At 35.5% G+C, this 18868-nt stretch overlaps 2 protein-coding genes across 3 annotated transcripts; one reads left to right on the forward strand and one right to left on the reverse strand.

Annotated features, from left to right (window-relative positions):
- Positions 1 to 2: 2 nt before the first annotated feature.
- LOC141586471 (F-box/kelch-repeat protein At5g42350-like) lies at positions 3 to 2976 on the reverse strand. The gene is made up of 2 exons (XM_074407686.1): positions 2761 to 2976; positions 3 to 2095 (listed from the first exon to the last, which is right to left on the reverse strand). The coding sequence occupies exon 2, from the start codon at positions 1981 to 1983 to the stop codon at positions 238 to 240; it is 1746 nt and encodes a 581-aa protein (XP_074263787.1). The 5' UTR covers positions 1984 to 2095; positions 2761 to 2976; the 3' UTR covers positions 3 to 237.
- Positions 2977 to 6176: 3200 nt separating this feature from the next.
- On the forward strand, positions 6177 to 12165 carry LOC141586472 (uncharacterized). 2 transcript variants are annotated; one of them, XM_074407687.1, is made up of 7 exons: positions 6177 to 6478; positions 8322 to 8439; positions 9587 to 9718; positions 10629 to 10681; positions 11486 to 11573; positions 11652 to 11791; positions 11902 to 12165. In XM_074407687.1, the coding sequence occupies exons 1-6, from the start codon at positions 6272 to 6274 to the stop codon at positions 11753 to 11755; spliced, it is 702 nt and encodes a 233-aa protein (XP_074263788.1). In that variant the 5' UTR covers positions 6177 to 6271; the 3' UTR covers positions 11756 to 11791; positions 11902 to 12165. The 2 variants fall into 2 exon arrangements, with proteins under 2 accessions (XP_074263788.1, XP_074263789.1); XM_074407688.1 differs by having other exon boundaries at positions 11942 to 12165.
- Positions 12166 to 18868: the final 6703 nt, after the last annotated feature.

Here is an 18868-nt window from a genome sequence, read left to right on the forward strand (position 1 = left end):
ATGAAAATTGAATGCTTTTACAGAATCAATTGCACAAAAAAGACCCCATTACTGGTAAACAGACACTGTTCTTTATCAGTACATTAATAATTGGCATACAAAAGAATCATCTACATTGAGCTAAACAAGGCACATTCCGGGATGCAATAATGAATATGCAAGACTTGCAGGCTTGCAGCAGTTGTGAACTTTTCTTCTACTGTATGTTTCCGAAATTTATGGTCAGCCGAAGCAGGATCACAGATGAAGGGCGGCGATTGTTTTCGTCATGCAGGAAGATGCATCGAGTTCCCGACCGACCCGGTTCCTCGAAATATGGGTCCATCTCATTACCTTATCAGATACTCCTACATTACAGACTGTAAAGAAGTCCAGAACTTGGCCAAATATTTTGAACATTTCAGCCCCAAAAATCAAATCTTTATCAGCGACAAATGCAGCATTCCAGTCCATAGGAGCGTCAGGATGAGTCGATACCTCGGTCCACGTAAGATATGTCAGATCGAGCTCCCACATTTTTCGAATGGCTTTGTTTCTCCTGCCTATTTGACCATCCCCTTCACACCAAGAGACGGAAAGCATGAACAAACGGGTCCCACAACAAATGAGTTTCGGGTAGTATTCATGGACTCGAGGAGGCGACGGGGTGGTTTGGATAACCACCCAGTACCCCCGTTCTATGTCATACCCGGCAAGTTTGTCAGATTCTGAGTAAACAAAGAAGGTCTTGTCACAAACAACTCCAGAGCAAACAATCCCGAAATCTACAGGAAGTTTCTGAATTTCAGTCCACTTATTTGACATGGAGTCATAAATTTCCCCGGAATCTAAAGGCTCATCCCAAGATCCAAGCCCACCAATGGCTATCAGCACAAATCTTTTACCACCATCTCTAAGGCTTGAAGTCTCGGTTCTTTGTCTTAGAGGCCGGCGTTGCTTTTTAGTGGGGCCCATGATACTGGCATTTTCATCAGAAAGGCTTCTTAGTTGCCGCCTGACTGAGAGCCGGTGAGGATCTTCATAAACATCAGAGACCCCACCAAGCCTTGACCTGGGGAAACGCCTATCTTGACGGGTTGATTGAGTCGGAGTGATTGGGCAGTCTACAGTGACCTCGGATATCCCAAGAATGGGCGACGATCTAGCATATTTCATAGATTCAGCCTTACGCCAGGATTTGGTAGAGGGGCTAAAAACCAACATACTTTTATGTGTCTTAAAAGAGCTTCTATCTACCCTTCCGAAACTAGTCAAGCTAGAGCAACCACCAACAATGTAAATCTCTTCATGCATGCTGGCAACGGAAAACATGAACCTCCCTTTGAGAACCTCAACATCTACTTTGTGCCATTGATGAAGGTCAACATCTAGCACACGAACTTCCCCTGAGCAATGCCCATCCTTAACCGAACCAAACACAAAAAGCCACGGAGTTTGATAACAGCCTTCTTTCCTCATTTGCATAAACCGAGGAGTTGTGGTCAAGTGGTTCCACTTCTTGCACACAAGACGAGCACTCATGAGACTCGACAATGGAAGCCTCATCAAACACATCTCTAAAATGTCATCTGGCAATGAAATATTCATCCTACCATTTCTATGCAACTCGTCGAGTTCTAAGCCCTTTCTACTAGATCTTTTCCGAAATCGATCTTTCCTCCCATAAGAGCAACAGTCCTCAGTACCACACAAGGTCTTATACGCGCTCTTGATACCTTCTTCACTAGCACTCAACCTCCTAGTGCTCGAATCTCCAAAATCTTCACTACAGTCAGCTCCCACTTTACAACCCCCAACTCTTCCGTACATTGTGAGACATCTCAAAGAAACCCCACCAGCACTGTCCTCTTCACCCCCATCACTTCTATGCACTCTTTTCTTTCTTAGTTTTTGGCTAACACTTCTCACTAGCTTTTTCGATACACTCAAAGACTCGAAATCCTGACAAAGGCCATCTTCAAGTATACGCCTATTCGTAAACATTTCCCTCGTTTTGTTAAGAAGAACACAAACTACCACCACCTACACTAGCACGGTTTAATTCATATCTCCCCAAATTCATACATAGCATTCCAGATTAAATGTATCTGCATTACTGAAAATTTACATACCTAGTTAAAATTAAAATGCATGGTGTTGTTTTTCATAAGTTGGGATCATAGTTATAAATATCGACAATGACACTATTTGGCAATATTGGCCGTATTTAGCGAGATTAGGCTGTGGCAATCGATACCAAAGCCGATATCTGATACTACTATGGTTCGGGTTTCAGGGATCATTCCACTCAAAATATCAAATCAAATGGATAAACAGCATCAAAAAAATAGGCATTGATTACATCAAGTTACAAGATTTGCCTAATCACATAGATTTCAATTTCAAACGAAACAATACATACCAAATTCGCAGGCCAAAAGATAGATACTTTCAACTACTCGTCCCAATCATTTGTCTACCTTTGATTAAAATACGACTCACAATGAATATAAAAGGTAAACAAATGACCGAGACGGAAAGAGTAATCAATAATCAATAAAAAAAACAACTAAAATATCGCAAATTTGGTAATCTGAGAAGCAGATAAATCAATTCTACAAGTAAATCAAACCCAGATCTATATAAAATCATAAAATAAGATTGCATGTTAAAATCAAGTGAATACCCATTATTCTATCAATCAAAAACAACAATCCCACATCGATTTCATAACCAAAAACCCAGAAAAAAACGGAAAGTAGTTGAGAAACAGAAGCTCACCAAGAAGTGAAATTTATTCAACAAAGTTGATCATAGAAATTGAATAAGGACAATGAAGTGGGATTAGGAAGAGTTATTTGAAGAAGTTTTAGGATTTGTCTTGGTTGATACAAAGATCCAAACAGATACAGGTTATTTGAAAGAGGATTACAGGGTAGGGGAAAAGTGGGGGAGAAGAGTATGCCAATTGCCAAGTATTGTTATTTGTATGACACACTGTCTTAAATCTTAAAATCGGTCAAAAACTCAAAATATTACCATACGGTGTTAATAGATTTTCGCATTTTTTAGACAACTTTTTATGTGATTCAGTATGTATTTACCGTTATACCTTTATCTTAAACAAATTTGTATAAATTCAAATTTTAAGAAAAATTAATTGTGGGACGGTTTTACACAATGAGAGTATAATATGGATCCAAATATAATTGTGCGGATGGGTAATGTAATTTTGAGAGAATATGCTTCACAAATCTTATCTTTATTAATTCAGAAGACAATGCTGAATGAAGAATGCGCCACCTCATTTGTACAACTTTTTTTTTTTTTGAAATTCAAGTTATGGTGGGTCCCGTTGGTGTGCAAAGAATTTATTTCTTCAAATCGTCTGCCAATACAACCGTTCGACAATTTCCGTCTTAAAAAAATTAATAATAAAATTACACAATTAATAATAAAATTACATAATTACGAGAATAAATTACATTTAATTACGGGAATGAATTACATATAATGGGAAGATATTACAGAAATTAATTATAAATTAAATAACTTAAATAATTTTTAAAACTAGATAGTACGATGTTGTTGAACGCTTTGTGAGAGATCTATGTGCCGAATATGGTGAAACTCTTACTGATGCTAATCCGTCTGTAAGTCGGAATGAACATTCACCCGGTAGTTGTGGTTTTAACGCTTCCTATTTACGTGGTGAATGTTCATTTCCAGTTAGATCACTGATCTACATTAAACATGTAGATCACCGATATAGAACTATTAGATAATTACAATAGAAATGTAAAAATAAAAAATTCATAAAAAAACATTCATACCGTCCTAAATACAAACCCGTGCAATTTTGCACGGGTTTAAAACTAGTAATTTGTATAAGATCATCTTAGTATGTGTGTTTCAGATATAATTACGTAATTTTGTAAATGTTATTGTAAAATTACTTGATATTTTTATGCATCTATACGACTATACCTATGAAAAATAAGTAACACCATGGATAAAAATTAAGCAATTGTACAATGTATTTGTTATGGTAAAGCCTCTTTATACGGGACTATTAGAAAACTACTCTCTATATCCATGTTGTATTTTCTCAAATGGGTTTTTCTAAAATGTGCCCTTTGGGCACATGATAAGACTTATCTACATCTAAAATAATTGTCCTAATTAATCTATTATCTTTTTTTAGAGTACTTCATCACCCAATCATGTGTGGAGAAAAATAAGTAATGGGTGATTGTAATTAGGAGAAATGAAACAATTAAGATTAACCTATGCCTAAACTACTTATTATCATGTGCCTATTGACACATTTTAGAAAAACCCATAATGACGTGTGTTACTATTTTACTAATGTTTATTGTACTTATTATAATAATACTTTTATTATTATTATTATTTTTTTTTTGTTATAAAAAAACGCAAACTTTTATTAATCAATCAAAAGTTTACAGAAAATTGGTGGGTAGCCGAGATACAATCTGGCGCCCACCCCCTTAGCAATAGCAAAACTAAGTCTAGTGAAAATAAAAGCAGCAGCCCGCGCTCCGGCATCCTGAGACAGAGAAAATTTCTGAATCCGTTTGAGCAGCGCAATGGCATCCGCCTCCAACTCCCCCAGAGAAGAGAAAGAAAAAGGTAAAAAACCATAACCGATCGCCGAACATAAGCCCTGGTACTTGGGAGTAATAGTTCAAAAATAGTTCAAAAATAAATTCATTTTTAAGCAATTGTACAATGTATTTGTTATGGTAAAGCCTCTTTATACGGGACTATTTGACAACTGCTCTCTATATCCAGCGACAACATTCTAAAAATAATTTCAATGTAATAACAACAATAAAGCTCGTTCGATTGTTTTATCAATAAAAAATTCAAAACTAAAGTTATTCCATTGTGGGTGTCAATAATTCTTACATGTATTTACGTTATTGTAAAATATAAAATAAATAAATGTTGAGAACAAATTAGTAGAGAGTCCCAGTAAAAAATAAAATAATAAAAAGTTTTTTCATTGAGATAAAAATATTTAAACTTACAGAGTTAATAAAAAATGACATGGTCACATGGAAAATCTATATAAAATTTTTACATTACACCTGCTCTAACGATCTTAATTTAAACAATGCACGGAATAGCCCATGATAAATAATTATTTGAAAAGTGATACCTAGGGACATTACTTTACACTTTTGTATATTTTTCGTTTTAATTTCACACTTTTTTAAAGATTTAAATTTTAAAGTCACCCTTTTCTCAATATGGCAATAATGGCATTCTGCCTTTTCACAATCACAATTTAGCTCAAATTTTATGCTTTTTGCGCTCCACATATAATTGTGTTTAGTTGGTTGGTTTAATTAGACCGCGATCGGGTATTATCAAATGGCTAGTTTATGCACTATCAGAAATTGTAAAATGATCGTTCATTAAGTTATTACATATTCCGATTTTCCGATAATATCATAAACGGTTTTTTTAAGGGTAATGATAAATACAGCCAACTGTGTGGGTTGTATTTAAGATACCAAAAGAGGAAATAAATTCTTGATATAAGCATTAATTGTATTGGTTAATGTGTAATTTAGTTCTTAATTTCTAAGTTAATACCCAAATTAGAATGTATTTAATGCTTAAATACAACCCAGTGTGTTGTACTTAGCATTACCCTTTTTTAATGCGTTCCCTAAAGGCATAAATTAATAACCTAAACGTGGTAAAGATTCACAGGATTTTCTCACTAGTTATAAAAATGAGCTTATACTTAACATCTCATGAAAATATCACTTGTATAAAATGATTTTACGTGAGAATTTGTGCTAAATTAATACACCTTATTACAAAACAAGTTTCAACAATAGAAATTATCGCATTTTCAAGTTATAAAAAGTCCTGCTCTTTTAAACTGAATCCTACTTAATTTAGAAGGCGAGACTCGAAATAACCGAAAATTCAATTAGTCTTATTATAGACGGATATATCCGTCTAAAGTGAAAGACGGGTCAAATATGCTTAAAATAGTGACATTTTTGGGCTATATCATGTAACTTGTTGTTGATCTTATGCTTAGAGTGGATGAATATTTGATCCATCTATAACTATAGACGAATATCTCCCTTCTATAACGAGAATTTATGCTAAAAAATAAGTCCAAAAGAACGGAACCGAAGTCGTTGATCACAGTGACATAGGGAGACCAGTGTGATAAACAACGGGCAGTGTGGGACTATAGAAGTCTTGGATTAATCGGTGAAATCAGTCATCAAAGAAATAAATAATGGGGGAAGAAATTGAATGCTCTGAAAATCAAAGACAAATTCAACAAGAAGAAATTAGCAACGATGATCGAACCCAGAAAAAATCCAACATCCCAGATTCCAAGGAAGATGTAGAAGATGATGATGATGAACAAGTGCTTAAATTCATGGATTCCCTTGATTCTTATCTCTCCTTAATCCACTCTCTTTCCTCCACACTTCGCCAGGTTTCTTTTCTTCAATTTATGCCCCATTTATTTTCTGAGTTTTCTATTTTGTTATTTTGTTGTTATTGGGTACAATTTGAATTGGGTTGATGCTTGATTTGCTGATAATTATGATTTTATCATAGAAATTTATGATTTTTATCTTGTTTCTCTGTGAATTTTGTACGACAACAACATTACCCGAGTGCCTCGAAAGCTCCTTTGTGCTAGCTTCTTTGTGACTGTTGACTTTTGTACGACAACATTACCCCTGTGCCTCAAGAGGTACTTTGTGCTAGCAGCGGTTTCTGAATGAGCAACATGAAAATTGTGTCGAGATTCGAGAACTGTATCTAGTAACTAATATTTCTCAGTAAAAGAAGCGTATCTAGTTTAGCTAGTCATTTGCTTTATTCGTTCATAATCCAAAACCAAAGAATGTGGACTCTTTGATTTCGTTGGAATTTGGAAAACTTTGTTCAAGTCTTTGTTAGATTTCAATGGGGTTACCTTCATGTAGATATGATTAGGGTCTTAATAAAGCTGAGACTTTGCTTGTTTGAAGAACTTGCCTAGAATTTGTGATTACAGAACGATAGGTAGTCACAACTGTCAATGGTTTGATAAATCATCCAGCATTGCCTTCTTTCTTGTGGTAATCAAGGTTCCTATATATTTGGATCAAGGGTGACTGATTCGTTATGAATAAAGGGACACCCTTTTTCGTGTTACGCTTTCAGTAGAGTGTCTCATGTGTAGATTTTCTAAGCACTTGTCATGATGTAACAGTGAGTATACGGAGAGACCGTCTCATTGATATAATGTGACAAAACCCATTTAACAACAAAAATTGCCTCTATACCCATTAACCCTCTAAAAACTGAAATTATGGGATTACATTTTGTTACTCGTATATGGGTCGTCATAATCTTATACCATTATATCAAATTTCGAGATTGCAAAGCTTTAGGTCTGGTTTGGAGAGGGGACAGTATTGTTTGTTTGGTTAGCAAACTGGAGATGGAGGAATTTGGAGGGGAGGGAAAATGAATCCCGCCATTTACAAGGCAAACTATTTCCCCCTCCTTTCTCAGCCTTTCCATTCTCTCTTTCCCCCCCTCTCTTTCCCTCCATTATGTATCCATATCCCGAACAAAGGAAAATTTTGTTGATGACTTCCATATTACTACCAAAATATCAATAGATTGGTCAACATAAGCAGATAATAAGATAAGTATCATCAACTTTATTTAAAATAAACACATTAGTCACCATTGTCAAATACGAAACCATCAGCAAGCATAATTAAATCTATTTTTTCATCTCATTGCATAGGCACATGTTTCAATTAATAAATAGATTTTACAGGTTTGCATAGGTGCTTGCTTCACACCATAAAGAGATTTTACAACCTTTTTTTCTAGTTAGAACCCTCACCTTTGGTCCATGTGAATTTCTTCCTCCAAACCACCATTTAACAACGTGGTTTCACGTTTATTGGGTGAACTTCTAACTTATGAAATAGAATCAATGGAAGTTAGCTCTTATAGAAGAAATTTTGGAAACCAGTGAGTATGTATCAAATACTATACTCTCTCCTGTTGTGCTGAATTGAACCTCGTACAACAGATGTAGCTTTAAGTTCATAGTAGAAATGTAGAATCACCGGTTCTTAGTTTACTAGTGACTTCATGGTTCTTAGTTTACTAGCGACTTCATGGCTTCTTGGGAAAGGGCTTGAATGAGAAGCAAAATAAGTGTTTGGCATATGATTTTAGTTGGTCAATCATATTGTGTTTGTGTTATGTATGTAATTATGAATGATCTTTAACTCTTCAAATCCTTTCTTGAATATGCTCTTCAGGGATGGTTCGACTTAGCTAGTGCTCGTTACTCCATGGGAGCTTCACGTGTCAATAGCGTTTTGCTAGATCTGAAAGAGCATTCTGCAGCTACATATCTGGAAGTAGCTACAAATGAAGGTGAATCTTTCAAGCACTTGACTTAGCAGCTATTTTATTTAGCGTGCTTAGAATCAAGTGAAATAGTAGTACGGTTCAAATTGGAATGTATGCTCACAATTAAGTTACCGTGTCCCTTTAAAGATATGCCACACAATGTCGGAGTGCCAGATACGGCCATTTTGTGTTGAAGTAACATGTATTTGTTCTAAAATGAATTTGACTTAGTGTTCTATCGTATGGGGTGTCCGACACACAACCTACAACGAAAGTGAAATTTTGACTCATCTCAATTTTATAATTCTATTCGACTTTGACAATATTTCCTCGCAATATACAATTTTTACAATTTTTAACCTAATAGGACTGTAGGGGAGTACTATTTATCTTTTTTAAAATCAAACATGACAAATAAATTGTATCTCTACATTATTTGGAGATAGAAATGGTCAAATTTGACATCCTTAACCACCAAAGTTAAATGGGGATAATAAATTTTGGATGGCGGTCCTGGTAGTAGCTTCAAAGGTATATACGAAACTCAGTTAGAAGTATTTGAGGTGCGTGTCTGAAGTGTTTGCCCGACTATGTTGTGAAATTTTTTCATGTTTATGTTTTAAAATGAAGTATCCTCTAAGTGTCATTCTGTTGTCGTGAGTGTGGAGTTTCGGACAGTGGTTTGTCCTCAGTCCAGAAAGAAGCAAATACAACCTCCTAAAACTAGTTGCTCCAGAAAACAGCTCGAACTGCATATATCTTGCCCATAAGTGTGACCAGATGCTCTAGAACTGCATATATCTTGTGCAACTTTCTCTCCAAGTCCGTAAACGTCCTTTCTGTGTAATTAAACTTCCTCAAGAAAGGCATACAACCACCACCAAAAATAATATGCAAACTTACTATCGGAAGAGTTAAATTCCGCATCTTCATCTCAAAGTTTTGCATCTTCTTCTCATAACAATAATACAATGTTGTTTTTAGCTTTTGCTGGTATGACAATTGACAGCATTATCACGGAGATACTGTTTCTATTTCATCATTTTTCATAAATCATGCTTATACAATAGAATGTAGATTTGTATCTATAACTTAGACACGGCCACTGTTAACCGTCCTAAGATATTTATGCCTTCTATTATTGATTTTTACATCTTTCGAATCATCACAGACCCACATTTTACCCTCTGCAAGTGGGCATCTGTCAATTCTGAAGATTCAACTGAATCTAAAGATGGAGATAGTGGGTTAAAGCATAACTCAAGTATACGCCAGAGACACAAGGATACATCTGATCGTGCTGGTAATCTATTTTAGTTCCTTTACTTGAACAATATGTTGGCTTGTCTTTAAAATTATTTTCTTTATTGTGTGTCATATCTGTTGGCTTGTCACATTCAAAAGATGAGTGTGGCGGAGATGCGTATGTTGAGGTGGATGTGCGGACATACAAGGAAAGATCGATTAAGGAATGAGGTGATTAGGGAAAAGGTAAAAGTGGCGCTAATAGAGGACAAGATGACTAAGATGGTTTGGCTATGTGAGAAGGAGACCTATGGACGCACCAGTTAGGAGGCTGGAGACTTGGAGAACAGAAAAGGCCCCTAGGGGTAGAGAGAGACCGAGACAGACATGGTTGAGAGTGATAGAGCACGATATGAGATTTTTGGGGCTTGAGGAGAGTATGGTGACGGAGAGGGCACTATGGAGGGAAAGGATACATGTGGATTTTTAGTATTTGAGGTTTTTTTTTTGACATATTTAGTGTTTTTATTTAATTTTTTTAAAAAAATTATTTGTTCTTCTCTCCTTTATTACACCTTTTTTACCAACCACTTTCTTATATATTTTACTTGGTTTACTTTTAAGGCATTTCGGATTCTTAATTCTATTTCGGTTTTCAAAATCGTTTTAATCTCTATTCTCGATGTTAATTTTAAGTTTTTATAAAATAAATCCGGAATTCGATTTTAAAACCTGTAAGTTTACCTTGACTTTGTATTACATTTCGCTCTCCCTTTTGTTTTTCATTTTTCCTTCATTTTTCCCTTTTCTATTCGCTTTTTGAGGTGTGCGATCACCCATGGACGGTTCTAAAGGATGATTCATGTCAGCCGACCCCAAATCATTTTGGGATTAAGGCTCTGATGTTGTTGTGTCATATTTGTTTATCTTCTTCATCTAATTCTCTTCTTTCTGTTTGCCTGGAGCAGGCGAGGAAGATAGCTCACCAAGTGAAGCATCAATACATAATACTGTCGATCGAGTAAGTAGCCGTATGTCCATAATATCTAGAGGTTTATAATGTTCTTCTCCTTTCCGCACCAAGTGATTCTTTCTTTTAACAGCTTGGTGAATGACGTGTGCGGTGTCGGTGTATCTGTCATTGGGAACTATTGTTTGTTTTTCTAAAAGATCGAGACAATAAAATGTCATAAAATATTGTTCATGTACACGTGAAAAAGCTTGTTTAATTTGAAGCTACTCTTTTTCCAACTCAAGGAGAAAGAATGTCTCATAAGTTCATGGGGGACATTGTATGGGATACATCATTCATATCGGTCCGACATCTTTGTCCATTCATTAGGATTTACTACGTTTTTTTGGTACATTCACTTGGCTTCACTGCCTTCTTTAATGGATAGAGCTCATGGAAGTGCCCTTAAAAAATATACCCTTACAAAAAGCAAGCGAAACTCATGCAGCTTGTCCTAGAATCTCATATGCCATTTATACTCTTTTTACTTGTACCTTTCTTGAAAATTGTATCAATTGCAGATCTAGTAAACCCGAATAAATGGAGTATAGATTTTGTTGTTCTGAATGCGGGGATTAAATTTCATGTTTAAAAGTGAACGTTCGTCTATATTACAAGCTCTGCAAGTCTGTTACAACTTCTTAATCCCATTGTGCCAGTGTCTCAAGGGCTCTATTTTGTTTAGATAAGGATCTCATACAATTTGTCCGCATTTGGAATTTTATAATGCTATATGGTTTTATCCAGGTATTCCACATATCCACCAAGTGGAGGACTTTATGTTAGACCTTAAAAAGTCCTTTGATTCTTCAGGTACAAAGGGAAAGGGCTAAGCCCCTTGCAGTTTTCGGCACATTCGTATCACCCAAATTGCGATCTGCTCAATCGTCATTTGAGACAGGTAATAGCGCTTTCTTGTTACTTTCATCGGTCACAAAGTTTAGTTCACGTAAATATATTCATCCGTTGATACATGCAGCCCTGGAAAGACTAATAGAAATAGCAAATGCAAAGGCATCAATGCTATCTTCTTTCGACAAGGTGCGGGAAAACAGAGTCGATGCGGATGATGTCAAAACTTAATGCAAGTCACTTGAGTTCACTTTTAAATTCCAGAAGGTTGGTTGTTTACTGTGTTTAGAACTTTGTTTGTCTGTTCTTTTAATTAAAATTAAAATTTGCTTTATGGTTGGTTGTTTGATGGCACTAAAGCATATTGTCTTTACTAGGTTTTTTATGGGCTTTGAGGAATTGCTCGCTTGGTCGCAGGCCGGATCAAAGATGTTTTTGTCCAGTTGGAGCATCAAATAGGGCTAGCAAGAAGCAAGTTTGGGTGAAAACACACACGCGCGCACATCACACACATGCACTGATGCACACACTTCCTAATCACCTTTAAATCTGTACTAAATTTATGTTCAGTGATCAATTTATATGTATATCTATGTCACAATTGGCTTATACTTGGACTCAATTACAACAAAGATTTTCTCTACTCTTGTTTTGTTCTTATTCAATTTTTCTCATTACTATCGGAGCTTAAATCAACTCCTCAATTTTCATTAAAAAAACTCGCGTGATAAGAATATTGACCTGAATGACCTCTATTTGTCTAGGGGGAAAAAGTCGGCAAAATTTATAGTGTATCAATATACAAAGTAATTTATATGATTAGTTTTTTTTTTTTTTAGCGTGCTATTAAAATGTAGATCTCGTTAACCCAATTTATATGATTAGTTGAAAGAACACAAAAATGACAAAAAAAAAATAGAAAAAAAAAACCTTTTTCCCACTTGCTCACTAAAGTGTTCTTCCTACTTGTATCGATCCTTGTTGGAGACAATCTAAACACTAAACTAGGGGTGTATCCGTAATCTGTGTATCAGTTTTGAGGGAGCTCTAGGCTCGAAATCTGCTTAGAAGTTTGAGTATGAGCTCGGAATTCTCCAAGTTTAAAAATTTAAAGTAATTTAAAGCTTGGAATAGGCTCGAGTTCGGGATTTAATTCATTATTCTCGTTGTTTTTTCCACTTTTAAAATCAAATTAAAAAATAAATATGTTTTTAAGATAAATAACAAATACAAAAAAAAAATTAACTATTATAAAACGAGCTTCCGTTTCAAGTTCTATTAAGCTCAAAGTCGGCTCAGAATTGAACATGCTTGGGTCAAAATCGGCTCGGAATCAGCTTTGACCGAGTTGATTCCGAGGTTTTAATGAGATACTCCGTATCAACTTGCTCAAATCAATTAGGGCCCTACCCCAAACCCTACACCCACCCCTATACACAACACCGCCCACACTATAAATATGGAGTTTGGTAAGAATCACACAACATACCATTTCCTTTCCTCAAAACAAAGTTCAAAATTCAAGAAAAAAGAGACACATGGCGCTTTCTCGTGCACTGTCCAACTTCCAGAGACACATCTCCTCCACCACTGCTGCCACCGCCACCTTCCGCCGCCAATTCCGCCGCAACAACATCAATGTCTCAGAAGCGGACTTCGAGCGCCTAAAAGAGAAATGCGAATACAACGGACTACAATCCAAAGGGTTTGGTGGGCCCTATCTCTGTTACCCCACCGACAACTCATTCGTACTCCGCCTCGACGTACCCGGTATCAAGTCCGCCGATCTCCGCTGCACCGCCACCGCTTCCAACTTCAGCTTCACGGCTCAGGAACCTAAGCCTCACAAGTTTGGGTTCGGCCACTGCGAACCGAGGTACTACGAGGCTAACATTGAGGTGGACCCACTTTTTTACAAGCCTGAACGCTTTACTGCTACGGTTAGTAATGGTGTTCTTTTGGTTGAGATTCCGAAAATCCGAGTCGGGCCGGACTCACCTAAGATGGGCCGGGTCTGTCTTAGTATTGGTCAGATCAAGGTTCTGATGAATTGATGGATGGTGACGAGTGACGACGAACAAGCCTAAGTAGTTACTACTAATGGAATTTCAGTTTCTTCTTAATTAATTAATTAATGTTATTATGTAGTTAGTGGTGGAGTATTAATTAGTAGCAAATCTTGCTTGTGACGGTCTCTTCTTAAAAGATCGTCTACAATGAGATTTTGCAATTAATTATTGTATTTAGTCTCCATTTATTTTGTACGGAGTATGGACTAACATAGGTGGCAATTTCATGGGGATTGATTTTCCTAATTAAATACTCGGAAGTATGTTGTACCAGAGTATAATGTGTGGGTTATTTTAATGTTGAATTTTAATTTTAATGTTTAATGTTTTTGTTTAGTTTTATCTAATTTAAATGGGATATACCATATCCGTTTAAGATGGAAGTATTTCTGTTGAATTTACGACAGGTCAAATGATATCTGTCTTAATAGAGACTAATTATAGTTGAATTTCTCTTTTTTTTTTAAAGTGCGTAAATCGTAATGTCTTTGATGTATTCCTAACTATGTTCAAAATTACCGATTTTGCTAAAGGCAACATAGCTTATCCGTTAATCATATGATCAACTCTTTGCCCACTGGTTATGGAGATGCGGAAAGCAAAATATATAGGGTTATTTAATGGGAATAATTCAAACTATGTCTCATCTTCTCGTATTAATCCATATTATTGTTTAACTCAGAAAAATCTAAACTATTGCATCATTTATCTTGTATTGAACCGTCCCAAATTTGACCTGAAATAGCAGGTCTGCTCTCGGTAATTAGACTGTAGATATTATTTTTTAATTTATTACTATTTCTTCTTCTCCTTCTTAGATTTCTTTCTTCTCTTCCCTTTCTTTGTTCTTCATTTACCATCCTCCATTAATTCTCCATCCCTTCAGTCCCTTACCTACCTCCTTCAGTCCTCCATAACCAGCCACCAAACCTGATCCCACTACCACACCACTACCGGCACTACTACCAACACAAACACCACACTTGCCTGATCAAAGCATCAATTAAACCCAACTCCTCCTTCCTGGATTTCGAATTTTTCACACTAACACCTTCATACTGGATTTCGATTTTTTCACAAATAAACCCAACTTCATCGCCAATTTATCATGTTTGATTCACCTTGAGCTAATCCCACAAATAATACCAACACAAAAACCCAATTAAAGCTTTTCATCATCCATCATTCAAAATCGACCAACCCTAAACCCTAATTTCAATTCACTAATCCAATTCCTCCCAACCCAATTCCTCCTCATTTATCTAATTTTCACAAAATTAAACACTACTTAAATGACAAAATTTACCCAGTACTTCTCAATTAACCAAACATCCAACCAAGAACAACCCTACTCTTTTGAAACCATTACCAAAGTTCTATGGACCATTTGTTGGTGGTCGTAAAGGAGATGTAAATCTAGTCGAAAAGAGGCGAATGGGTGAGTGTTGGTGGTGGACTCGGGGGTGTCAGTGGTGGTGTAGTGCGGTGTTCGTTGGTGGGGGATCAGAGAGGAGGTTGGGTGTGAATTGGGATTACTCAGAGTCAGAGCAAGAGGATGATTTTATCCTCTTTTTTTTTTTCTCTTTCCTTCTCTAATTTTGACACCTCAATTTCACTCATATTCCACTATCTCCTTCCTCTTCATTTTAGTCTTCTTAAAAAAATTCCACATCAAAAAGGATCCTCTTACCTCTCCTCTCCCAATTTTTTTATACCCAAAAAATAATAAAGAAATAAATTATATGACACATGTTAGATAATGGATGACTAGTGGACACAAAGGCCAATATTGCATGTCCTCTATAAATAGAGGAAGTTTCCTCTTCCTCTTTCTAATAGGACATGTAACCATGGTTCCACATTAAAGAGTACATCCTCTTAGATGAGAGAGAATGCTAAGAGGATGGTACATCCTCTTCAATGTGGATGCTCTCAGTAATGTCGTAGTGTAATAGTAAGAGATTTGCTATATCACGCCCCCTGTTTTACTTGTTACGCCCCCTATTTTTCATTTATTCCTATTTTGCCCTTAAACTATGTATTTAGTTATGTAAAATATTTCTAGTTTTTTATTTTATGATTTTTTGAGACGGTTTTTTACAAAATTAAATAAAATTAAATCGTACTCATTCATTCAAGACGATATTAAATCGTTACAAAAAATCGTCTAGAATGAATGAATGAATGAAAAAATTATATCGTTTCAAGAATAATGATTACAAGATTTAAAAAATAAAATAAAATTTAGCGGCACACATAACACGATTTAAAAAAATACAAAAATTGGCATCGTCATGTAGCTTACAAGACACAGCCAAGGACCCGTCATGTGGATTACAAGACATGGCCAAGGACATGTCGTGTGAATTACAAGACACGACCATGGCACTGTCATGTGGCTTACAAGACATGGCCATGGACCTGTCATGTAAATCACATGACACACCCATGGTTCTGTCGTGTAAACCACACGACATGGCCATGGCACCGTCTTGTAATTCACATGACACCACCATGGCTGCGTCTTGTAATTCACATGACACCATCATGGCCGCGTCTTGTAATTCACAAGACAAGGCCACTTTTTTTTTTAAAATAGTGAAATTTGAAGTAAATGCAATAGTTGGTGGAAAATACGCCTTTTTAAGACCGGGTACATATTAAATTAATTACTCTAAAAATTGCCCCAAACTCAGTTACGACAAAGCGATAATTAAATCAAAAATAAAAAGTTCAACAAAAATCATTTACTATAATACAATTATTAGTTATTGTAAAAGATATTACCAAAATCAAATAATTATAAAACAATAATTTAAAAAACGTCTCCGATTATAATTTTGTAAAACCCGTCTCCAAAAATCATAAACTAAAAAACGAGAAATATTTTTTCACTTTAATTAGTTACATACTCCAAGGGTAAAATAGGAATAAATGAAAAAATAGGGGGCGTAACAAGTAAAACAGGGGGCGTGATATAGCAATTTTGAATAGTAATAGAAGTAGTAATTATTTATATTTTTTTTCTCTCTTTTTTTTTAGAAAATGAGACTAATAACCTGATTGACAAGTAGCAAGTCATGTAGTCTAATTTGAGAACATCATGGTTAAAGTTAGGTTTATTATAGGTTAAAATGTTGTTCAGATTAATATGAGAAGGACGGACATAATTTGGATTATTTATGTGAAATAACCCAAATATATATATAAAACACAAATAAAATAAAAAAAGGAATGGTGACTGGCGCAGAATTCGGTCGAACAATGAGTCTGATACCAACATTCTATGGCGATTGAATTTTCTTTAACTACAGTTTGCAAGAGGTCAAGAGAATAAGATTGGTGATTGTCCGTCATCCCCTTTATACTAAAAGAATAAGATATCTCTAAAAATTTTCCGCCTAAATGAATTTGGCTGTAGTTGGGCTTTCATTATATTGTATCTGTAATTGGGCTTTTATCATATCATATTTGTGATTGGGCTTTCATTATATTATATCTACAACTGAATTATAGTGAACTTCCCCTTCTCCATCGACTTATTCAAATATTAATAATAATAAACTTTACAATTAAATTTTAAATTGAGTTAAATATCAGTTGTATAAATGGTATTAGTATAATAGAGTACCAGTTGTATAAATGGTATTAGTATAATAGAGTACAAATAAATAAAGAATCAACTCATTTTTTCCATATTTAGTAAAAATATTTCTCTCATCATTTCTTTATTTAGGATCTTAATGTGTGCCCTTAGAACACACGTTAGAAAAACCCAGTATTTACCTGTTTGGTGATCTAATTTAGGTATTAGAAATCCGTATATTTCTTATGAAGCGGGTTTTCACACAAAAAAAATTATATATTGTACATTGGGACGTACTTTTTCACATACACTTTTTACAGTTTTGTCCTTGTCATTTTATTCATTCCTTCACCCAATTAATTTTTTCTCATTTCCCTCATCTCCCTTCACCACCAACACCACCTGACCACCATCAACCTTTCACGGAACTCGCACCCACTTCAGCCTCCGGTCGTCCCGACTCCCAAACGCCACCCAATTGTACTGCCCAATCCAGCCGTCCAAGATACACAACCAAGGCAAAAACATATGTAAACTGTCATATAAACATGACCTGAAAAACGAATTCGATGAATCCGTCAGATGCTATGCCGCGCAGTTTATTGACAAAGGTAAAAGAAAGGAATTTTCAAACTAATGAGAAAGTTTGGTGAGGCGGCATGAGACAGATTATCAAGTTCTATTAAGTTCGAAATCGGCTTATATTAGGGTCCTGTTTGATATTCAGCAGATTAATAGTAGCAGAATCAGATTGGTAAAGCAGATTATAGATGGCAGATTGACTTGACAAGTTTGACTAGTATATATTCAATTAGCAGATTCAATAAAAGTGTTTAGTAGTTGGAGGATTTAGGTTAATAAATTGTTGTATTTAATTATATGTAATTGTTTGTCATATTCATTTTTCACAATCTACTAATGTGAATATGCTGGGGGAGCAACATATTGAAAAACAGTAGATTGAGCCTCAATCTACTGTTTCAAAATGTCATTTACCAAACACTCAAATTAGTAGATTGATGAGTTAAACATGCTAAAAGCCTCGAATATGCTGAATATTTACCAATCTACCGTTTTTCAAACATCCGTAGGCCATGTTTGGTAATCAAAAGATTAATTTCAAAGATAAGATATTATATATATGAGGTTTTACTAGAAGGTTTGACCAACATGTTATAATTAGCGGAATTAAAAGTGTTTGGTAATTAACAAATTAAGATTAGTATATTAACAATTTTCTTTGTAAAATTGAGTAAACTTTCCTGTTTTGAAATATACTAACCAATATGTTAGGGTAAAAAAATTAAAATTAGCATATTGATTTGTCAAACATGTCAAAAACGCTTAAATATGCTAAAAAAAACACGGTCAATAACACTCCCTCGGGCCTCGATCATGCTCAGGTTGAGATCGGCTCGTAATCTGCTTTGATCGAGTTGATTCCGAGAGTTAACTTGCTCAAATCAATTAGGGCCCTACCCCAAACCCTACACCCCACCCCTATACACAACATGCCCGCACTATAAAAATGGAGTTTACGGTAAGAATCACACTAAATCCAACAAAACTCAAGAAAAAAAGGTACACACATGGCGCTTTCTCGTGCACTATCCAACTTCCAGAGACACATTTCCTCCACCACTGCCACCACCACCTTCCGCCGCCAATTCCGCCGCATCAACGTCGATG

Source organism: Silene latifolia, chromosome 6 (assembly GCF_048544455.1).
Source record: "Silene latifolia isolate original U9 population chromosome 6, ASM4854445v1, whole genome shotgun sequence".
Classification (NCBI taxonomy): domain Eukaryota; kingdom Viridiplantae; phylum Streptophyta; class Magnoliopsida; order Caryophyllales; family Caryophyllaceae; genus Silene; species Silene latifolia.